General features: G+C 38.7%; 1 protein-coding gene across 2 annotated transcripts; it reads right to left on the bottom strand.

The window, feature by feature from the left end:
* Positions 1–138: 138 nt before the first annotated feature.
* Positions 139–22,347, bottom strand: Mpp1 (MAGUK p55 scaffold protein 1). 2 transcript variants are annotated; one of them, XM_046452476.2, is made up of 12 exons: positions 22,111–22,346; positions 15,548–15,691; positions 15,128–15,206; positions 14,008–14,093; positions 11,458–11,526; positions 7,594–7,790; positions 6,066–6,172; positions 4,906–4,986; positions 3,689–3,769; positions 2,081–2,283; positions 1,763–1,837; positions 139–792 (listed from the first exon to the last, which is right to left on the bottom strand). In XM_046452476.2, the coding sequence occupies exons 1-12, from the start codon at positions 22,210–22,212 to the stop codon at positions 616–618; spliced, it is 1,401 nt and encodes a 466-aa protein (XP_046308432.1). In that variant the 5' UTR covers positions 22,213–22,346; the 3' UTR covers positions 139–615. The 2 variants fall into 2 exon arrangements, with proteins under 2 accessions (XP_046308432.1, XP_046308440.1); XM_046452484.2 differs by lacking the exon at positions 4,906–4,986 and having other exon boundaries at positions 22,111–22,347.
* Between the last annotated feature and the right edge of the window lie 2,054 nt (positions 22,348–24,401).

Below are 24,401 nucleotides of genomic sequence, written 5' to 3'. Positions count from 1 at the left end.
AACTTCTGTTAATTTTAAACTGCATCTAGACGTGAGAGGCATCTTACATTGATAAAGTTGCCTAGGAGTTGAAACGAAGCTGGAGATACTTCCCTTTCTAAGAGGTCTGTGATGCAAATGGAAAACCCAGAGAGATCATTGGCATTTTAACAGCAATATTTTTATTGCTTTTGAGGATTCTCCTAGAGCAGACATTGTTTTGTACAGCTCTTTCATTTTTGGCATTTTAGAAATAGTTGCAGAAGATATTTTCTCTAAAAAGAAAAGATGCCTAGTGTATTTGAAGGTGAAGGAGCTCAGACTTAAGAGGACAGGGTCTGTTGCTATTTTGTGAATCATCTTTGCTTAGCACTTGCATTTTGATGATACTTATTATTCCCAATTCCAGGGATCCTTTTGAAATCCAGATCAATAGGACCCCATCTGTCCAAACCCTAGCCCTTCAGGAACCTGAGCAAGAGCAGTGGATTCTATTGGCCTATTTAGGACAATTGCAGAGAGCTGGAAGCAAACACAGAACTAGTTGAAGTAGCCCTGCTTGTCTTAAAAGCAAGGGGAATGGGAGTCCCAGCTGCTGGGGAGAGGCATACAGTGGGTCCTCCCTGTTTTGCAAGCTTAGTAAACCCAGGAGACAGGCACCCATTGTGGAGAACTGCATGCCTGGTCAAAGGCTTCTTGCAGTTTCTTAAGGGTTTCATCAACGTCATTATTGACCAATGAGAGATCAAAATAGTGAGCGTACTGGCTGCGGATGGCCTCAGAATCCTTCTGTAGCTGCTGGAGGGCTTCCGTCTGTAAACAACAAAGAGTAATGGCTGAAGCATCCCGGGCTCAGGCCAAGGTGAGGTTTTAAGCAGGCATTGATTTCTGTTAGTATTGTCCAGTTCCCTATCACCTGTTTTTGTTTTGTTTTTGGCATGATGCTGGGGGTTGAACCCCGGACTTTCTGCATGCTTTACCAGTGAGCTATAACCCCAGTTCTCCCTATCCAACTATGTGAAGGCTCAAACTCAGAAGATATTAATTGCCTGAGGCAGTCAATTAAGAACACTTGCACATCTCACAGGATCTCAAGGGTAACCCTGATTATAAATAATCAAAGCCCTTTGGAAGATCAATAGTAGCTGTTCATAGCATGGATTTCATCAGTATCTCCCAGTTAATGCCCTTTAGTGTGCTGCAGAGCCATTTCAGCAACAACTAAGAGTTGTAATCCCAGGGCAAAGATAAATGTGTCCTAAAATCAGAGGACTTTTGTTTTTTTTGGTCCCAGATCAAATCACCATGAAAACACTGGTCATTAAACTACAGAAAAGTGCAAATGAATGTGACTGTTATCACAAAGGACCAATAACTCTAATATAGAGTTCCTGGAAATGGTAAGAAAAAGGCCAATAACCCAATGGGTAAATGAGCTAAGGATGTGGCCAGATAAAAAGTATGAAATACATTTCTACCTCTATTCGATTGGCAAAAAATGAAAAGTTTGACAAAATTCTATAAGCAAAGGGAAACATTCTCATAGGCCTCTCTTTCCCCATGGCCATACTGTACCCCAGGATAGGTTCAGTACCACTTATATTCTTCACAGCTCCCTCTGCTTGCCCTACCAAAGCTCATACCACACCAATGTCAGGACCTGCCACTCCATATGTCTCAACAACAATGACCCTATCTCATTTGCCTCTGTCACCTGAGTTGTGGCCTAATGAATAGAAGTACCCAGACTGAACCCTACCAATATTGAACAACCTCTTCCCACCTGAGCACCCTGGTCAGTAGGTGCAATGAACACAATGAAAGGTGAAAGTTCTGCTGTTCGAACAATCTTCAGGGTCTAGAAAGAAAAGGAGGAAAAGGAAAGAAAAAAGCTGTCACAGTGGATTCCTTTTCATAAGCAACCCCAATACTATTTTCTATCATTTCCAGTACTACTAGTCTTGTTCCAGGCTGACCCCACTTAAAGTATATGAAGCAACTCAGCTCCCAGAAGATTCCCAGGAACAATGCTTTTCATCATCCCCGTCTTCATCCCTTGCATGACTAAACCCATCACTCTTGAGTTTCTATGGCTACCTACCTGGGGCTCAATGTCAAGGATGGCAATCTTGTCCTGCTTATGAATCTGATGCACTGTTTCAAATTTGGTTCCAAACATGTTGCCCTGGTAGCTGCCAAACTCCAAGAACTCATTGGCAGAGATGTTTCTTGTCATCTCCTCTGTTGAAATGAAGTGGTACTCTTTTCCATCTTCCTCACTCTTCCTTGGTGGCCTTGTTGTATCTGTGTGCAAGGACCAAAAATCCCTGATGAGCTCTGGGTCCTTGCCATTTCTTAATGGCTTGGCCTATCATGTCTGTATAGAAACTCTGCCTGAGCTAGAAGGCAGTGCAGACCAGGAATCACCCCATCTGCCTATAGCATATTTGATTTTTAAAAGGCAAAACCTAATGAAAAAAATTTTCTTTCATTTTCCCTATATGAAGTTACATATCTCAAATGACCAAATCCAGGGGTACTGAAACTTGAAAATGAAGAAATGGCAAATGAAAATATTTTAAATGTGGATCTATGGGCTCTGGTCAGGATTTCTTGGAAATATACTCTTTTATGACCTGGAAAGAAGAGCACTTCAGGTTGGTTTAAACTCACATTGTTAAAAAGTTAAAATGTGATTAAGAGACACATCTATTACTAATATAAATTTTCTAGTAAGTAAAACATGCTCCAGATATTGTAGCTTCAAACAACTTCCCATTGAACATCTCCTTTGCCTTCCACACCATCCCCTTTTTCTCTCTCAACTGGCTCCTTCCTCTCAACCCACAACTTCTTAAAAACTCTTTCCATTAAGCAAAACAACTCTAACTCCCTTCTTACTCAAACTTATAAGGAGCCCATAATGATTATTTCTACTTCCAGACTTGTTCCACTCCTTGACCCAGGGCCATCTGCTTTCTGTTCTGAATATGTCACCAGAATGAGTCTCCCTCTGGACAACTCGTTGATTCATGAGTAAAAAGGCAAAAGGGAGACATAAACGATGGAAAAAAAAAATCAGATTCACAATATGGTTTTCTAAGCAGTATCTCTTTCTGGGAATATACACAACTGTACTGTGTAGATTCACTTCTTGATATGAAAGAGTTCTCTGTGCATTTGACTGCTGGCCCTATTCTCCATATCTAAGACTGCTACCATGATTGTTCAGGTGTATCCTAAACACTGCTTTGATTCAGAAGACATTTCATGAGAATTAGAGGCAGTCTAAATGTCAAACTACAGTGACATAATCAAGTAAATTATTATACAAATTATAGTACATCAATTGACTATGAAATAGTTCTCAAAGTGAATTAGAGGACCATGAGAAATTGTTTATATAGTAAAATGAAAAAGTAATACATATAAATTTAATTCTTGCTTAATTTTTTTAAAGCAGAATAAAAATGTTGACCTCAGCTTCTGTTATGTAAAATAGAACAATAAGAAAACAATTTATGTTTGTGAGCTGCAGCAATTGCAGGTACAAGTTTTTGTCTTTCCAAATTTTTAGTTTTTATAATAAAAAAATAACAAAAATGGCTGCAAAGCATTTCAGAGAGCTGTGTTAAATGTGATAATATGCAATACAGATGCCTGTCCTTCAGGCTTTTGCTTCCCTTCAAGATGCCCAAGAGCTACTTACATGGGGCAGGGTACACAAACTTCTCTGGATTTTGGCTTAGCAGGGCATTCTTAATGTGGCTGCGACCTACCCCACTGGCTCCTGCATGGAGAAAGAAGAAAGGCTTCTATCACTTTCCCCCAAAGACAAAAGCTGGGATGGGAGTGAGGATGGGACATGGATTTTCATCTCTCAGTGCTCAAAATTGCCAACAGGTGTTAGGTACAGTGGTGCACACCTGTAATTCCAGCAACTTGGGAGACTGAGGCAAAAGATGCCAAGTAGGAGGCCAGCCTCAGCAACTTTGCAAGGTCCTAAGCAACTAAGTGAGACGCTCTTTCAAAATAAAAAAATGAAAAGGGCTGGGGATGGAGCTCAGTGATTAAGTGCCCCTGGGTTCAATCCCCAGTACCCTTCCCCCAGCCAAAAAAAATTGCCAGCAAGTGAAAAATGAGTTGATGTTCCATGTGGGCTGGGCTCAGGGTCTTTGAGCTGTTAGAAAATTTGAGACCACAAAGAGGTTTCATGTCATTTGGGGGAGGACTCAGAACATGGTTCCACAGAGGAACCAACTAAAGTGAGTTTTTCTGTTTACTTTTATAAGTGTATTTACTTTCCTGAGTTTTCCAAAATTAATGGAATGGATTTTAAGCCAGTGGTTTTACTGAGAGTTTCACCAGAATTCTAATACAGATCCTCTAACCAATTAATGTTTCAACTGTAAGAATAGGAAGGTCATCTACCCAGGCCCTCATACCTGGGTTTGGAGTAAGGGCTCATTCTGTTTTGATTCAGTCACTTGAGACAAGGGAGCTCCCAGGGCTTATGTGGATGACTACACACCTCAGAGTAATTTAAGGGCCCCCACTATGCTATCAAAGTGCTATAACATGCACTTAACCAAAAAAGTGTATCACTGGTGCACCACTACTGCCTGCCAGATGGATGGACAAAGAAGTTTAGGAACAAACTCAATCTAAAAGAATCAGTTTTAAATAGTAAAAACAAATGAACATAAGCCAACTTGTAAGGTTTACTTTCACTTGTGAGGTGGACCCAGATGGAGTATTTTTAAGGACCCCAAAAGTTCTTTATACCTTCCCTATATGGAGAACCCAAGAGACCTCACTCCATTTCTTCCTCACTGCCTTTTTTGGGGTGGGTACATAAAGTAGGCAGGGAAATAAGAGAAATGTGCTCCTGAGCAAGCAAAGCAGTGCAGGGCAATGAGAAGATACCGATCAGCACCAGGGTCTTCCTCTTGAAGGCGGGGAGCCGAACAACTTCCTCATAGGAAACAACATCCAACTGGTCAAAAACTAGAGACAAAAAACCAAGCAAGATTCATTTCCATAGCTGACAAGCAAGGAAAGAGATGAGGCCAAGGAGGTTGGTGGGGAGGAACATATCTGTACTGGAGAAGGGGTCAGGAAAGCCAACTAGAAAGGTTAGCTCAGAAAGATGGAAGCTCTTATTCCAACTCTCCATCCCTCTACCTCCCCAAAATTGATGCCCTGACCATATCTGCTTCAGGTTCTATGGATTGTTCTGATGGGAGTATCCTAACACAGAATAGACACCTTTAATAAATGGTAGGTAAATGTTTTTAGACTATTACTTATTTTTTATCAGCAGTTTGCTTGAACCCATTTATTATCTAAATATACAGTTGGTCCTCCATCTTCATGGGTTGTGCATCATTGGCATCAACCAACTACAGACTGAAAATATTGGAAACAATGTGTCTGTATTGAACACGTACAGCCTCTTGTGATTATTCCCTAAACAATACAGTATGCATCTATTTTCATACCACTTATATTATATTAGGTATTACAAGAAATCTAGACATGACTTAATATAATGTATATGGGAGGATTGCATAGGTTCTATGCAAACACAACACCGTTTTTATGTAACTAACTTAGGCATCAGAGAACTTTGGTTTCTGTGGGGGTGCCCAAACCAATCCCCCATAAATACTAAGGGATGACCTTGTTATATTTCCAACCATGATAGGTTAAAAAAAAAGCCAAAATTAGTTCTCAGGAAAAAACGCTATATTCTGGGGATTCTCAGACATTGCTGAAGGTGTTGATGCCATGAGTGAAGTGTAAACAGAAAAGCTAGAAATCTGTTCAGTTCATTACCTGAGGCAATGAGCAGGTGAGGGAAAACACTAGTGTTCTTTTATATCTATTATCATTGTCTGTCTGATTGCAATGAGCTTGCGAAGATGAAACGAGTAAGAGAAAACCAGAAGAAATGGCAGACTTTCTGTTTAATGTATATTCCACTGCACACTGCAACATCTCCTTTTTTCTGCTGCCTAAAGAGCCTGGGAAACACCCTAGTGCAGCCAGGACCATGGAGGAGTGAGGCAGTTTGGAAAGCTTACTTGAGCTGTGCTTGGCAAGATACTTGTCTTTGTACTTCTTCTTCTTCCCAAAGGGACTGCAGCTTGGGGCTTCACTTGGAGCAGATTGAGCCACACTTGCCACTCGCCTAGCAGGAATAAATGACCAAAGGGTCAATGGATCCTCAATGTAAAACCCTCAGGACTGAGTGACCCACCCACCCCCCCCCCCCCGACACACACACACTATTCTTTCTATACTAAACTTCCAAACTGATTCACTTCCTTCACTTTGTACTGGCTAAAAAACTTTATGTAGCAATGACCCCCCCCCCCAGGGCTCATGTACTCCATTCCCTATCCTCTCTGGAATTTTTATGTGGAAATGTTTCCAAGAGGAAATGAACTTCTATCACATGCTCCCCTTAAGGCAGCCTGACTATTTTGGCTGGGTTCTTTCCACCTCTGATGTGAACCATGGGTGGCCATCCCTGCATTAGTGCGAGTGGCATCAGGCAGGGGCCTTAGGCCCAGCACCCACCTCACTATAAGAAATAAACTGCCCACTGTAACCCTATATTACACATACATGCATTTGTAAATAAAATATACACATGCATACATACTACATACACAATCAAAACAACAGCTTCATGAAACAATACCTTTTATGTGTAATATACTAATATTTCTATTTAATATATAAAAAGGAATACTTGTTGCAGTTCACTAAATTGATTTCATGCCTCATTAATAAATTGTAGCCCACAGTTTTATCTCATATTCTCCTGGGTCTTCCTCAGCCTTCTGCTGCTCCTGATCTTGTAATGTTCTTAGTGAGGTATTAGCTCCAAAAAACGCCTAGAAGACACATTTGTTCCTGCTCCAGGCTTTGACCAATATCATCCAGGTTTTGCACTGCATTTCTTCTGTTGCTTTAATGCTGTTTATTTCTACAAAGCACATCCTGTGGTTTAGTGCCATGTTTATAACTTCCCTTCCACTGTATCATCACTGGAGACAAGGTCAACCCAAACCTGGCTTAAAACTCAGAGACTGGTATATGAAACAAACAGCTCTTAGCATTGTAATCTTTAAACTGGACTTATTTTGCAGAGGCAAAGGCGGGTTGACAATGGATGTGGATCGTTCTGTATGTGGTATAACCTAGCACTATGTGAGCAATCTGCCTCATGGACAGGAATTATTTTTTCTATGTACCAGTAATCTACATAAAGAACGTATACTTAAAATGAAACTGTTTACTGTAGAACTCAGAAGTCTTCCCACAAATTACACGGAGGGGTATATGGGAGGCAGGAGACAAGGGAGGACTTTGTTACTGTGGGACAATCATTCAAGGAGAGCTCCTTTACCTGTAATGAATGACCTGTTAGTCAAGCCTATGAGCTCATTATGCCCCGCTCCACACATTATTTCAGAGAAGCTAGTAGGTCTGCTCAGAACAGAAACTATACACAGCACAACAGATTTTTAAATCTAAGCAATTATTTGTGGCAGGCAGATGCCCTTTCCATCTGTAAAGCCCACCTGCACAAAATTGGCTCACCATTCCTGCAACTCAGGGGAAGGGATCAACCCTGCTGACTCCTTGGAGGAACCTTCAACCCGTCCCTGCCACCAGTTGCTGTCATCCTTGTTGATGATCTGGATAATGTCCCCTGTGACAAACTTTAGCCCCGCCTCCTTGCAAGGGATCAGATTGTCCTTTTTGGGATCATAGTCAAACTGTGCTCTCATGAACATCTGAAAAAAAAGGTCAAAGGAAATTGCAGGTGGCAACCCAACAAGAAACACCAGCATCAGAGCATGTATGCCCAAATTTCTGCTGTATGTAAATAGGGAATGAACAACATTTCTAGAAGACAGTCTAGTAATATGAATGTGTTCCAAGTTTTCAAATGTTGATACCCTCTGGTCCCACAGGGTTATGCATTTATCTGATACAAACCAGCACTTTTGGTAATGTTGTATGGATGAGCACACTCATCACAGAATTATTTTTAAGAGTGAAGTATTGGAAACAACCTAATTTTCCAAGAATAGGGAACTAGTTAAATATGGTTATCTAATAAATGTATTACCACGTAACTGTAAAAATCCATTTTTAGAAGAGTATTAAATGCCATTTAAAATGCTGCTGATAATGATGTTAACTGAGAATATCATTAAACAAAAATGATCCAACCCAATGAAAGAAGAAAAGAAATAATGAAGAGCAAAAAAGAAATTAAATGGAAAATAACATTGAGAAGATCAACTGTGGCAAAACTGATTATTCCAAAAGATGAATGAAATTCATATAATAGATGAGATACAACTTACCAGTAGAGATCCTAGAGATATTAAAAAGGTTATTAGAGGATATTATGAACAATTTTTCACTAATACATTTGACAAAAATTCCTTGCAAAACGCAGTTTACCAAAAGTGACATAACAGGAAATTGAAAGTATGAACTGATAAATCTATCCTTTGAACTCGAATCCATTATTAAAAATTCTGCTCACCTGCCCCCAAACATGCTAGCATGTACACACTCACCTGATGACTTCTTTGGTAAGTTCTTCAAATAGTATTTGAAGAAATAAGGGTAGTCTCATACAAATACAAATAATTGAAAATGATGGTACTTCCTAACCCATTTATAAGACTAACACAACCACCTGAAATTAGAGCCTATTTGATTGCTTGTGATTTATTATGATTTGATTTGCTCATGGTTTTATTTCAGATTTTAACATCTCTTGCTTGAGAAATAAACAAAGATGCCTGCTCTTACCACTTCTATAGGATATTGTGAAGATGTGTCTTCTCCCCAATATGATATGTGAATTTAATGCAGGGGTAAACAAACAGTCCAACAGAAAATAACAGAGTTCCAAATAGACCTACAACATGATTTATGAAAAAAGTAATGGTGCATATAATAGAAACAGGACAATTGTTTCAATAAATAATTCCAACTCCATTGATATCCACATGGAAAAACTAGACTTTTTACCTCTTTCCTTATAACATACTACACAAAAATTAATGCTAGATGGGTTTTAGAAGAAAACAGGAGAATATCTTCTTGAACTTGTTGTAATCAAAATATTTTAAAATAAGACATAAAAATGGCTAATCATAGAAGAAAAAAAAGTGGCAGTGAGGGTTTCATGAAAAGTTTCTAGTAAGTAATAGCATCACGAAGAAAGTAAGAAAACAAGCCACACAAGAAGAGAACATGTTTGGGATATATATTACATAGGATTCTTACACAGAATAAACAAGGGACTCCTTCAAATTGGTATGAAGAAGACTTTAAGTGGTACCTTTCAAAAGAGGATATGTGAGTGAAAAAAATCGTCATATGAAAAGGAGCTTATCCTCCTTAGTTATTAGAGAAATACAAATTGAAATAAAAAGTGATACTACCACTACCAGAATGGCCAAACGGGGGAAAAAAAAAAAGCCAGATAATTCTGTCTTGATGAGGATGTGGAACAACTAGAAATGTCATCCAAGTGCAATTGTGAATATAAATTATTATAATAACTCTGGACAATTATGTGTCAATATAATCTAAAGATGAATGTACTTGTACCCTACAACACAGCAATTCTACCCCAACAGAAAGGCATAGATGTGTGCACCAAAACATATGCCCAGGAAGGCTCATGGCAGAATTTCATAAGGTAAGAGCAAAAATGCCAATAGATGAGTAATTGTAGTATATTCATACAATGAATTAATGAGGATAAATCATATGTTGCTACAAGCAACTTAGATGACCCCCACAAACATGACATCGAGTGAAAAAATGAGACAAAATAATTATTACTATATAGTTCAATTTATATAAATTTGAAAAAGGGGTGAAACCTGTCTCTGGTGTTAGAAGTCACAGTTGTAGTTAGCCTTGAGGTAAGAGGCATGAAGCTTAGTAGCTGCTGGGCAGATTCTATCTCTTGAGCTGGGTGTTGATACAACTTGTGCTCAGCCAATTTTACACTTTTGATATGTGCACTGTGTTCTATATAATGCCCACATATGTCAAAGCTTCAGTTAAAAGTAAATTGACCTTGGGCTGGGGATGTGGCTCAAGTGGTAACGCGCTCGCCTGGCATGCGTGGGGCGCTGGGTTCCATCCTCAGCACCACATAAAAAGTAAAAATAAAGATGCTGTATCCGCTTAGAACTGAAAAATAAATATTAAAAAATTCTCTCTCTCTCTTTAAATAAATAAGTAAATAAAGGCATGCTGTCCACCTACAACTATAAATTTTTTAAATAAATAAATTGACTTAAAAGATGATTATACTATCATATGTAATTTGCAACAGAAATTTTAGAATTGCTTTTCTTTTTTAATTTGTTCTTTCTAGATATATATGACAGTGGAGTGCATATTGACATATTATATATACATAGAATAAATATAACTTGTTCCATTTAGGATCCCATTATTGTGCTTGTATATGATACATGTGATGAGAGGGCTGTGGTTGTGGCTCAGTGGTAGAGCTCTTGCCTCACATGTGTGAGGCACTGGGTTCAATACTCAGCACTGTATATAAATAAATAAAATAAAGATATTGTGTCCATGTGTAACTAAAAAAAATTAAAAATACATTCTACTGTCATGTATAACTAATTAGAACAAATAAAAAAAAATTTAAATAAAATCTACTCTCTTAGAAATTTTCTCTTCATATCAACCCCATATTCTAGCACAGTGATTTGTGTACAATAGACTCAAATTTTTATAAGTGCTCAAAAGAATCTCCTCCTTTACTTTGATACTATTAACCATTGGGCTTCATGATTACTATTTTTAAAAATATTTATGTTCCAATTTCCTTGGTGAAACCTGGCATATCACACAAATTTTAATTTGCATTTCTTTGATGACAGATAAAATGATTATTTTTTCACATGTTCAATTGTATTTGTAGTGTTCCTTGTATGAATGATCACTTCATTCTTGACCACTGGCAACAAAGGATCATGAGTAAGGCTGTGATCATGCCACTGCCTGGTTGATATTCTACTACTGTCATCACTGTCTTGTGCCTCCGGGAAAAGTAAATGAGCTCATGTATTTTAGTTTACAGAGCTTCAGACAAGCAGCTTAATACTTTTGAGATATTTAGACCTTTAAGTTAGAATCACACCAGGTGTGGTAGTGCACACCTATAATCCCAGCAACTTGGGAGGCTGAGGTAGGAGGATTGAGTTCCAGGCCAGTTTCAGCAAGTTAGCAAGGATCTAAGCAACTTAGAAAGACCCTATCTCAAAATAAAATATAAAAAAGGGTTGGGGAAAGTGGTTAAGCACTCCTGGGTTCAATCCCCAGTACCAAAAAAAAAAAAGTTAAAATCATATCACTTATAATCAAACTTTCAACAGAGAAAAAGGTGCCACCTACCTGTAGTGCAGGAAGACGACTTTGCTGATTGGGAATTACTTTTAATGAGATCATTCCTTTAGTTTCTTTCTATTAAAAAGTAAATAAAAATAAAATTGTAAGGGTAACTGACTTGCATGATTCTGGGTTCTATAAAGTTATTTTCCCTCTCAAAGCCTCAGGATTTTCCACCAACAGCTACATTTCTACTACATTTTGAGATTTTTCCAGGACAAGTCCTCCTGTAACAAAAAAACTGTCATGTACCCCATAAATCAGCATGACAGTAAGAAGACATACAAACGGTAATGAAGAAAAAGCTGATGACTTTCCCTGCTCTCTTGACTATCAAGGGATCCCTGGAAATTCCTAAAATGAGTCCTGGCACACATATATCCACATCTTTCCCCACACCAATGATGATAGCATTACAAATATTTACATTATTCTATAACTTGCTTTATTCTGGCATCACTTCAGGAATATACTTTTAGGTTACTGCAGGAGGCCCTCACTCATTATTTTTCATGGCTCTGTAGCATTCCACATTTGAGATGCATCACAGTTTATGCAGTTTTCACTCCCATCAGTAAGCAAGCAGATTGTTACCAGCTTTTTCATATAATCTACCACATCAGACATTCTTGAACATATATGCTTAGATATTGATATTTTGATTTTTATGGAACAGAATCCCTTGGTGGAAATGTAGAATGAAATGGTATGAACATTTTGAGTTTTTAATATTTATTTTTAGTTGTAATTGGACACAATACCTTTATTTAATTTATTTATTTATATGTGGTGCTGAGGATTGAACCCAGGGCTTCGAACGTGCTAGGTGAGCACTCTACCACTGAGCCACAACCCCGGCCCAACATTTTGAGTTTTAATAACTGTCCTCAGATTACTTTTCTAAAAGATTATAACAATTACATTCCCACAAGGAGGATATGAGAGTCCTTTATCCATCAAATTCTTCCCAGAATTACATATTAGACATTTCTTTTTCATTTCTGTCAATCCAATAGATGGACAGTAGTTCATGGTTTCTTTAAATTATAAGTTGTTATCATAACTAATGTTGAATATCTGTTACTTTTTCTCACTTTCTTTCAATTTGACAAAAATCATACTTATATACTTATATATACAGCATGTTATTTTGAAATATGTAATAGATTGTAGAAAGAATAGGGTGAATTAACACACATATTACCTCTTTTTGGGGGGGGTGAGAACACTTAAAATCTACTCTCTTAGAAATTTTCAAGAATATGATTCATTGTTATTAACTATAGTCACCATGTTGTACAGTATATCTCTTGAATTAATTCTTCCTGTCTACCTGGAATTTTGTATTCTTTGAACAACTTCTCCTCATTATCCTCTCCAAACCCAGCTTTTGGTAACTATCATTTTGATCTCTACTTCCACATAATGTCCTCCTGGTAATGGAGACAGAAGTTAAAATTAAAAAGAAATGTTAATATGTAATTCTGGCAAGAATTTGGGGATAAAAGACTGTCATATATTCCTGGTGGGAATGAAATTGCTATAATTCAATGGATGCAAATAATAATAGCTATCCTGAATGAACTAGGAGGACATTACATTCATACTATTTGATTCTATATTTTCACCAAGGGATTCTGTTCTGTAAAAATCAAAATATAAATATATATATAAACAACAAATGAACTTATTTATATATGAAATATAAAAAAAATTTCATAGAAGTCCAGAGTAGAATGGTAGTTACCAAAAGCTGTACATACAGGAGAGAAGAGGCTTTCACCAAAATGGTCTCATAGGGAATAGGTGGAGATATAAGTACCCTCATTATTTATAATATTCCTTTCTCTCTTATTGTCTAACTTTTTGCTGAGCCCATTGGAGCCCAACTGATGTAGTTATTAGAGGCCCAAGGAAGAGTAGAGAAAGATGGCAAAAAATCAGGAGGAGCAAACATGATGGTGAGCAAACATCAAGTACAATGCTGCATATAATAAGTGCTGAATATAAACATCACGCTCAGTTTTTCTTTTTTTTAGTTATAGATGGACATAATATCTTTAATTTATTTATTTATTTTTATGTGGTGCTGAGAATCGAACCCAGTGTCTCACATGTTCTAGGCAAGCACTCTACCACTGAGCCACAACCCCAGCTCTCAACTTTTCATTTATAATATTCCTTTCTCTCTTCATAATGGATCTTTGTTTCCTTGTTTTGCAGACGAGGAAATGAAGACTTCAGAGAAGTTCATTCACTTGCTCAAAGTCACAGAGCCAGAAAAAACTAAGGTTGGGATTCAGAGCTGCCATTAAAGTGCAATGTTCTTTCCATCATACCAGATTGATGCTCTGGGTTATTTGTGCTGCTTTAGAGTTTTTACTAAATGGTAGCAGAGAAATGTCATTTCTTGTAAGAACAAAGATTGGAAAAGATAATAGCTTCCTCAATAAGGTACAGAGATTCTGGCAGAGAAATGAGGTGTATTGATATCAGTATGCTTCAACACTTCATGAGGACCATGAAAAATCTTCTTCTAGCACGGAAAATACCTACCATTGCCTTTTGCAGCTGATCTACTGAGTGATTAGTCACATTTGTGCCATTGATTTCTAGGATCTCATCTCCCACATGAAGAGAGCCTGCCATGAAACATACAATCAATGCACAGAATAGAGTTTCAAACAACAGCTGTCAATACAATTCAAGATAACAAAAAAAGAGAAATCATTATCTAGAGCATGTTTTAAAGTAGATTGTGTAAAATACTCAGGATTAAAAACTTCCAACCATGAGAGATGTCCTATTGAATCCCCAAGGGATGTATCAGGTTGCTCAACAATTCAAGACTATCTTATTCTCCTTGACCTAAGTCTTTCAAGAGCTGAATAAAAGTACCTTGTTCTCAAATTCCTGGAACTATAATGGCTACTGACTTCAGGAGACCCTGACACACATGCATATCCTAAAAAGAATAACAAAGCAAGGCAAAAAAACTTATTGTTTAGTTAAAAGTCCATCTATGTGAAGAGTAGTTATCTATATTGGTGTCACCCTGGATAAAAAACAAAGCTCAGCTAAACATAAAAGGCTAATTGTTCATTAGATAGGAAACTTCCAGGCAGCATTCAAAGTATGGAATGGATCAGATGGCCAAATACAGGTTATCATTAGCTGCTGAAAACGTGCTGTATTTTAGCATATTATTCTTTTCTTTCATCAGTCCCTGAGGTTGGTTTTACCAAATGATGTATCTGAAAATTGAATGCACTTTAATCTTAAGGAAACACAATACTTAATTATTATTTATTTAATATCTGCTTTCTCAGTTAAACTGTTAACTGCAGGAGAATAGAGATGATCTGTTTTCTTCACTGCTGTATATTCAAATCATAAAACAATGAGTGGCATATAGTAACGGCTTAAATGTTAACTACCTGGGAAAATATCAAATATAAAAACATGTATCAGAAGGCTCAGAGGGAGAAATGGTGGCAGTAGGCAATTCATAGTAAGATTTTCTAAAGAACTAGTTATTAAGCCAGAAAAATTTTCTTGGCACAGTCACAAAAATGTTATCAATTTTGAAGATCATAGGCTTCATGTCCCCTACCACTGAACAGGGGATAAATGATTAATCCTGGCTTAAAACGTGACCAAGGACCCCACAAAGTACCTTGTCTATGAATCATGCCTCCATGAAGGATTCTGGCAACAGTGCAGGACTGCTTTTCATTCAGCTTTAGAGTGATCCCCTGAAATATAGGAAATGACACAGTCAACTTCATTTTAAGCTATCTTTAAAACAGCTTAAGGCAATTTTTTAGGAATTTTTTTTTTCCCATCTATATCCAGAACAGTCCTCTACTAGAATGGGCAGAAAGTCTACTTTGAGAGGAGCTTTAGATGGGGACAATGAGACACAATAGTGGAGTTGGCTGGTTTCCTAACTTCATGAGTAGCCTTATGCAATAATTCTTTTTTTTTTTCTTTTCTGAGGAGTTTTTCCCACATTTTTCTTGGCTGCCTTAACTCTTGCGGCCCAGTGACATACAGTGGAGAGTAAGTAGCAGGTGATAATATGATAACAGATTACCATGGGCTCCTCTGTGACCTTCTCAAACTGTATGAGACGCACTTTCCGCACCTCTTGTCCCTTGGCCTGGGCAGGGCTACCTGGGGCAGCAGACCCGTTGGTGTACATATCCTCAGTTACGGCATTCAACTGGTTTGACACAGTCTATAAAGTCAAAACAACAGAGTAGTGCATGAAGTAAGGAGCAAAGGCCCATATGCTCAGTCCATAATCCACAATCCTAAAATCCAAAAGGCTCTGAAAACTCAGTTGTTTCTTAAGTTTAGCATCCAATCTCATTTGAATCAATGAGAAGCTGTTTGTAAGCTTGATTTATCCAAATGAACATACATGTTTAACTAGACTGCTATAGACATATTAACATGTTTGATTTACAGGGTGCTCCCATAGACCTTGCTGGGAGTATTAATATATATATATATATACCCATGTTATATATGGATATGGATATATATTTTTCAAAAACTTCTGAATGTATTCAGGTGGGGCTGTGGCTCAGTGGTAGAGCACTTGCCTAGCATGTGTGAGGCACTGGGTTTGATTCTCAGCACCACGTAGAAACAAATAAACAAAACTCTATTGATACATTTAAAAAAAACAACAAAAAAAACTTCTGAATCCAGAAGCACTTCAGGCCCCAAGGTTTAGCTTTCCAATATGGTATACACTGCATAGCAAACATTGAGAGTGGATCTAAATTAATTCATGACAGGAGAGGCAGAAAAGGACAAGTGCAGAGAGAAAAGTGAACACAGATGACAATGTTTGTTCCCATTCTAAACAATAATTACCTCTCCAGTGATAGGCACATTAATGAGTCCAAGCCCCAGTTGGTCTCTTTTCTGCATGACAAATGGTGCTGGGTCAATCATATAAGCATAAAGAAAAATAAATATTGGTCCCTCCTAATTTTACAGACAAAATACAATTACAGATGGATTTAGACCTAAATGTGAAAGGTAAAACAATCAAGCTCTGAGAAGAAAACATTTCCCTAATTGTGAAGTAGGTAAAAGGAAGTCTTATATATGACATAAAAGGTACTAACTATAAGATGAAAACTAAAAAGATAAAAAGAGTTTATGATTAAGGCGCCTGTTCATCAAAAACTCCACTTAGGTAGGCAAAGTAGTACATGGACAAGACATGGGAGGCAATAATCACAGATGTAAGCAATTGACTTAATTAAGCCTAAAATCTCTCTTCAAAAGACAAAGAAAAGCCCAGCATGGCACACCTGCAGTCCCAGCTACTGGGATGCTGAGGCAAGATGATCACTTGAGGCCAGGCGTTTGAGACCAGCATGGGCAACATAATTCAATAATAAGATGACAACTAAATGAAAAGATAGGCAAGACATATGAACAGACTTGTAATCGAATAAGACACATGAACAGCTGACAAACACATGAAAAAGTGTTCACCTTCACTGTAATCAGGGGAATATAAATTAAATTAAAATTACAATGGCATACCACACCCCCACTAGGATGGCTAAAATGAAAAAGACAGAGGATACTAAGTAGAAACCCAGGAAACATCAGAATTAGAATGCTGGTAATATTCTATATCATAATGGGGGATGGATTTCACAGGAAGCATTTGCTAAAACTCATCCAATGGTACTTTGTGATTTTCCCCGTTTATACTTCCACCTGCAGGTGAAATATTAAATCCAAAACAATATGGCTGGGTTGGGGATGTAGCTCAGTTGGCCTCACATGCACAAGGTGCTGGGTTCAATATCCAGCACCAAAAATAAATAAACAAATAAAAGAAGAAAAAACAATATGTCATACTAAAGAATGAGAAATAGTCCTGGGCTACAAAAGTGACATAGATGTGATAGTTTAGTTTGTGGGTACAAACTGAAAGTGGATCCAATGGTGTACTTATGAGCTCAGAGGAAAAAGGACAGGAAGATGGGAGATAAGGAGATCTGAGGCAGAGGCTTTTGGATAAACATATGTCTCATAACATACGGGTACTCTTTGTGAAATATAACCTTTTAATTTTGATTTTAAGCTTTATTTCTAAGGGGTAAGTAGAAACTCTGATAAGATGGTGAGGTTTGAAATAGTGTTACTTATTGGGTGACCTCAAATGAGGGAAGTTACTGAGAAAGAAAAACTGCCTCATCTAGTAACTACAACTTAAAAAATCCCTCACATGACACAAAGTCATATGGCATTGCTCTCATAACAAAATTTGAAAATTGACTTAGGCTAGCTGGAAGCACAGAACTTCACATAACTCCAAGGTACTCTTCAGTACATGACTCAATCATACATTTAGCACTATATGAGGGGGGCACCATGTAGCACTGAAAAAAACAATGTAAGAAAAAGTATGCCAGCATCAGAATAAAAAGTGAAAATGAATATATTCATATATGCTTATGAATGACAACTCTAAAAGGAGACATAAGAAATGGTGGTTGCTTTTAAGGAAATGAATTGGGGACTTACAGGATGGTGTGAGAAGAAAATTGTTTCCCAGATTATGAACTGTGTTTGCATTAGATAGAAATTAGTAAAAGTTGGGTGTGGTGGCACACACCTATAATCCTAGTGGTTCAGGAGGCTGAGGCAGGTGGATCCCAAAACCTCCCCAGTGGATATCTCCTTTTGAATCAATGGGGACCATCCTACATTGCAAAAGGGACTAGAAAAATAAGAATTTAGTTGGATACTTTACATCCCAAACAAGATCAGGGATCTGTATGTGAGAAGTGGGATGTTGGGTTGGCAATCAAGTATAATAATATAAACACTGTTTACTGATTTTCACTTTTTAAATTTAATCCTGAAACAATTATAGAGAACAGATTGTAAATGTCAGCACCATGGAAATATTAAGACATTCATACACATGATAAAGAGGAGAAATCATAAAAAAAAATAAAGGGAAGGGGCCAGTAATCTTCTCCCCTTAAAAATGGAGAGTTCCAAGAGGTAGTATCTGCACTGGTTGAACAACACATCAAGGAATAAATGTATAAAGTTCCAAGAAAGCAGAAGTTGTAAACTGATGGGCCATAAATCTGTTTTATTTTGACAGTGTGTCTTTATTTTGTTTAGTAAAAATCAGGAAACTCCAATTCTCCACCTGGCCCAGTTCTCATGTTCTGCACTGCTGGTTAGTCCAGAGACTGGTGTCGGCTGCAGTAACCTTGCACCTGGAATGTTATTTTCCTTATACACAAATGGTTTCACTCACCTGATCCATGTAAGTTAGACTAAAAGTACCTCTGGATGACTTGACCTTTTAAAAACCATGTGAAGAAAAAGCCACAGGCCTGTGAATAGCTAAAGTGAAGAATTAGTCTGCAGTTTTAAGATTTTTCTATGGTTCAGTAAAGACCAGATGGTATAGACACACAGGTCAATGGAATAGAATCGAGGATTCTGGCTTATATCCTCTTATCGATAGTAATTGTGGGGCTGAAAAAGCTAAAAACCAAACTTACAAATGAACTCTATCAGTTAATCAGCAACTATTATTTATGTATGTTAGCAACCATAGTATATACACAGGTGGCCACAAATTCTGGAAATTCACCATATACCTGGAATGTACCATTAATGAAGCATTTATAATGATTCACCTGTGATTCCTGGCTTGGTGGGTTCCTGCATCATATTCTCTCCTTGAACCCTCACAAACTTTGAAGTCTGTGCTTATAGTTTAATGCCTGGAGCCAGAGACTTACTAACCCTGAAAGCTCAAACAGTTTTCTAAGGCATTTTATGCTTCCAAATATTGATCACAAAGTGGAAATAAGAATTTAATTTAATGAGTGATGTTACTGCACACAAAATCCAGCACTGGCTTAATGTTATCATGGGAACTCAGGCTAGGTATCTAGATGTGTTCTTGTTTGTGGAATGGTGGTATTTAGGCTTCCTATTTTTCTTCAGTGGAAGGAGAAGCATTAAACATGTACAGACTGCACAGGATAGATGAAGCACATTGGAAAAGGATCTTTAGACACTTGGTCTTTGGACTGATGTATGTGTTCTCAGATGAATTTAGTGCTTGAGAAACAAAGCACCTAGTTAATGTATGACTTTAACATAGTACATGCCAGAAAATTCTGGCTCTTAGGCCTCCTTCTCTCCCCAGTGCTTATCATTTGTGGTTAAACAGTGTTAATGTCTTTCTAATTCCTTGGAGTACTATTGGTTTCCTCATAGTTTCTCTTGTTTTTTCCCAAAGTGTAACAGGATATTGCCCATATGAAGACCGGATATTTCTGGCACCTGGGCCCAAGGCCTGTATGACAGGCGGGCAGGTGTTGTTGGGCAGCCCCAGAGTCTGCTGTTTATGATATCCCCTTGCTGTTTTGGACTGGGCCTTCTAATTCTCCATGTGGAAGCAGCTGGCAAAGAATCTAACAGTGGGCTGAAAAAATGTTTGTTCTATCCAATGGTCACTGGTAAACTGTCACTTGCTCTTAAGTCAACTGTCTGGATGAGGAATCCAACTTTAGTTGCCCCTGCTCTATTCACTGTACCACCACCGACCCCAAGCCAAGTTTGTTTTTAATCTCTTTTTTGATTCTAACTTCCTTTGAGCAACTGTCTCTGCCCTTTGAACCCTGCTGCAGATGTTTCCTCCGAAGGAGGCAGGAGGCATAGAGTTCTGTAGAGCAGTGAGGGGTGCCCAGCACCGCTGAAGCCTGGATTTTGCATTATCCAGGATGAATGGGCAAAAAGCACTCCCAGTAGAGGGAACAGCCTGTGCAAAGACACAAGGGTTCTTGCTCAATGCAGCACATTTTGCCATGGCAGGAAGCTGTCTTGCCTGTCTGTGGGGTGCATGATCAGTGAGTCTGTTCCTAATTATTTATTATTTTTTCTGAGAAAGAACTTTTGCATGAATCTAATTGCTTTATTTGAGAAGGGGCTATTTCCATTCCAGCTTTTTGTTTTCACAGAATGAATACCAGAAAATAAAAATTTCAAATTATTTACCCCTCTCTCCAATTTTCCCTGTATGTGGTAGGATCTGTCAGTCTACCTTGTTCCCTGTCCTTCACTTTCAGGATCTTTAAGACTTTTTTTTCAAGACTAAAAAGACAGTATACTTTGCAGATAGGATCTGGTTTTATTATGATCACTAAGGGCCAAGTAGATAAAAGTTTTATCACATAACTTCTGTTGTTTTGTACCTCATCTGTTCTCCCTAGATAAGACACTGAACTAGAACATAAGGAACAGATATTCCCCTCAGCACTATTGATATTTTGGGTCTTATAATTCTTTGCTGTGAAAAGTAATACCCCCTTAGTTGTGACAATCAAAAATGTCTTGAGGAATTGTCAGCATGGGAGGAAAAAATTCAGTTGACTTATCACTCATGTACAGGTTTTCCCTGAGCAATGAATTACTGTAATCTTTCAGTGTTACTAAAAAGAGACTTTGGGTGTGGAGTACAGAAAGGCAAGATTAAATAACTATTTCCAAAATTGGCTGGGGAGAGAGGAAGTGATGCCACACATTAGGAAGAGGAAATAAAGTCTCTGAATTAAGGAACCAGAATATAACTTTTGTAATACAGAGTCTTCTTGTTCTTCAATTTTTCTTTTTTTCCTTCATATAAATAAATACATGTGGGAAAAACACATAATAGGTTTTTGCTAAAAAGTCACCTTCCTTGTGATACCTTTTCTGCTTCATTTTTTCTTCATAGCACTTGTCATCATCTTTGAATATTCTGTCTAGACAATGGGTATTGTTTAGTATCTGTATGGGTCCACTACAAATGCCAGCTTTGCTGTATCCAAAGCACTTTCAGAAATCTCTCAAATGAAGTGAGTACAGAGTGTGAGGAGCAGGGTTCCAGTCCTGTCCAGGAGGGGAAGGTGGCTCAGTGCTGTACCTTACTGAGTTTGGGGAACACCTGCTACACAACAGAGAAATACAACCTCCTCTGAGGGCCTTTTGGAGAGCAGAGGTTAACAGCTTTTCTTTTTTTCTTCTTCTTTTTTTTTTTTTAACCAGCCATCCCTGTTATATCATTGCCAGAATGACCTTCAAAATGTTAGGATTCCTTGTTCCATCCATACACAGAAGCCACCCCATTTGCACCTAGCAGAAGGAAACTGCCTAAATGCAAAGGAACAGTGAATGAGCTCTTTAGAGCTAGAAGTTGGCTTTTACAAGCATGTCTGTTGACCCAAACACAAGCACTCCAAAAACCTGGCAGACCTACTCTTGGATGTGTTCCTTTAAGTCTTTCTGTTACTCATTTCCGTCCACGAGGAAGTTTTCCTTGACCTTAATAATTGCTCTGCCCTGGCTGCGGCCTCTCCTGATTTCCACCTAGAAGGGCTGCTGTGGGCAAGGATCCACCGCACCCTGAGCCCAGCAGGAACCTGGCCAAGAGCTCTCTGGGTTCCCCCACCCTGCTGACTGCTGAGGCCTCCTCCCAGGGTCCAGGACACCCAAGATCAAACCATACAGAGATACGGACGTAAGTGGGGAAAATCCCGCGGCGGATGTCCAGGCCTGAAGCCGAGCCGCAGCCCCGCACCCTGGGGACCCGAGGGGCCCGCTCACCTCCGGCCGGCTGCGCTTCTGCAGCAAGTGCTCCAGGTAGAGGTCAGACAGCGCCGTGCGCATACTGCCCCCACCCTCGCCCTCACTCGACTTGAGCGTCATCCCACAGAAGCGGGGACACCGGGACGTGGGACCAGGCAAAGACAGTAGTGGGGAACCTGGGGCCTGCGGGGTAGCGGAGGCGGCAGGGACGCGGCGGCGCGACTGCGCCCTTCACCACACTGCAGGCTGACAGCAGGGAGGGCAAAGGAGGAGCTCCGCCCACGCTCCGCCCAATCCCACCTTCGCTCCGCCCCTAAGCCTTCCCACGCCTTGGCCTCCGAGGCGCCCAGCCCCTGGAGAAAGCAAAAAAAGCCATAAGGAGGCACATGTATGCCCAAGGTCTCCCACTGCAAAGCATGACCAGAATGGGCAGTGGCCCCCAAACTCCTACTGGTTGAGCACGCAGTCCGTGCGTTGTCCAGCAGTAATAGGAAATATATACGTATCCTCTTTTTTAACCCACCTGAACCACAAAGTCTCAGACCCCCAGCTCCTGGGGGAGGTGATCCCAAGGAGCGATTTGTACATTCACGAAAGCGCGTGAAGCTGTAATCAGCCGCTTATTGAAGCTTGAAGAATGTAGGAGGTTGACAAACTTCGGGCTGTTCAGATAAATGGATGCGGGTACAACAGGGCCAATGCGTACTTCAAGGTTTGGACATTACAAAATGCCTTTAGGCTCCTGTGCTCTTGAAACACTTGTCTTTTTCATCGCTGTATACTGTTCAGTGATGAAAGATTTGATTACCCTCAAGAACAAACCGGTTTTACTTATCTTGTGAATAAGAAATAAAATATGAATGCCACAAAATTTTTAAGGAAAAAAAAGCAGAGGGAGCACACATTCTTTGAGAATCTTAAAAGAGGATCCCTTTGTACCCCAATGCCTAGGAGAAACTAAAACTGCAGTCACACTGGTGAAAGGCTTTCTGAAGAAAATGTATGTGTGTGTGTGTGAGTGTGTCTGTGTCTGTGTGTGTGTGAATATACATATAGCCTCAATTTGCCATGTTAATGGGAAAACTCACTACAGGTAAAAAGTATTCAATGTAACTCATTATTAAATAAAAACAATAAACTAGGTATAGAAACAATGTTTCAACTTCATTTTTAAGTCATTTTTAACAATCTATTTGTATTTACTTAACTGGAGAAAACTCAAATGTATTTCCTTTAATATTTTGAACAACACAAAGATGCCTCAATAACCATTTTTTCCATATGTCTTTTTTGAGGGGTAGGGGAACCATAGTTTGAACCCAGGGACAATCCACCGCACAGTCACATCCCCAGCCTTTTTAAATTATCATTTTGACACAAGGCCTCACTAAGTTGCTGACACTGGCTTTCAACTTGCAATCAATCCTCTTGCTTCAGTCTCCCAAGCCACTGGGATTACAGGCAAGTGCCACCACACCCAGTTTGTTAATTATTTTACTTGTTGATATATTCTAGACATTAATCCCTTTTCATAAGAGTAGCAGCCAAATAATTTCTTCCATTCTATAGGTTCTCTTCCTGCTCTTGTTTCCTCTGTTGTGTGGAAATTTTTTGATTCAAGGCTGTCTCAATTACTGATTCTGGTTTTATTTCTTGAGTTTTAGAAGCCTTATTAAGGAACTTGGTGTCTGCACCAATATGTTGGCATATTGACCCTAAAAGGGGATATCATGAAAATAGAGGGAATGATAGTGGAACCAGGGGTGATGATGCACACTTATGATCCCAGCAACTCAGGGAGCTAAGGCATGAGGATCTCAACTTTAGGTCCACCTCAGCAACTTAGCAAGACCCAGTCTCAAAAAAAAAAAAAAAAAAAAAAAACAAAAGGACTGAGGCTGTAGCTCAGTAGTAAAGCATCCTTGAGTTCAATCTCCAAGACTAAGGGGAAGAAAAAGGAGAAATAAGACAGGAGTAGAAGTAGGGGGTCAAGGGAGAGGAAGGAAAGATGGAGAAAAGGAGGAACTGTGAAATGAAATTGAGCAAACTGTGCTATGGACGTGTGTAAATATATCACAATGAACCCCATGGTTTCATATAACTAAAATGCACCAATTAAAAAGACAATAAATAAATAAACAGAAGTCAGAGCAATAAAGGAAGGGGCCCAGGAAAAAAAAAGAGGAGAGCAGGAAAAGGGAAAAACTGGGAATTTAAATAGATCAAATTATATCATATTCATTTATATGAATGTCAAAATGAACATTATTATGTATAACTAGAATGCACTAATAAAAACATGTAATGGA

This window comes from Marmota monax, unplaced genomic scaffold (assembly GCF_021218885.2).
Source record: "Marmota monax isolate L192 unplaced genomic scaffold, Marmota_monax_Labrador192_F-V1.1 WCK01_AAM20220418_F8-fsc00142, whole genome shotgun sequence".
In the NCBI taxonomy this organism is placed as follows: Eukaryota; Metazoa; Chordata; class Mammalia; order Rodentia; family Sciuridae; genus Marmota; species Marmota monax.
This window is presented reverse-complemented; position numbering and strand designations above follow the sequence as displayed.

What these genes read in the sequence shown, in the direction of transcription:
- Mpp1 (XM_046452476.2), bottom strand. Translation starts at nt 22,212, where the DNA reads ATGACGCTCAAGTCGAGTGAGGGCGAGGGTGGGGGCAGTATGCGCACG. An exon ending in GAAGACCCTGGTGCTGATCG is followed by an intron (nt 3,770 to 4,905) that starts GTATCTTCTCAT and finishes TTCTCCATGCAG; the next exon opens with GAGCCAGTGGGGTAGGTCGC. An exon ending in GTTTGTGTACCCTGCCCCAT is followed by an intron (nt 2,284 to 3,688) that starts GTAAGTAGCTCT and finishes CCTTGCACACAG; the next exon opens with ATACAACAAGGCCACCAAGG.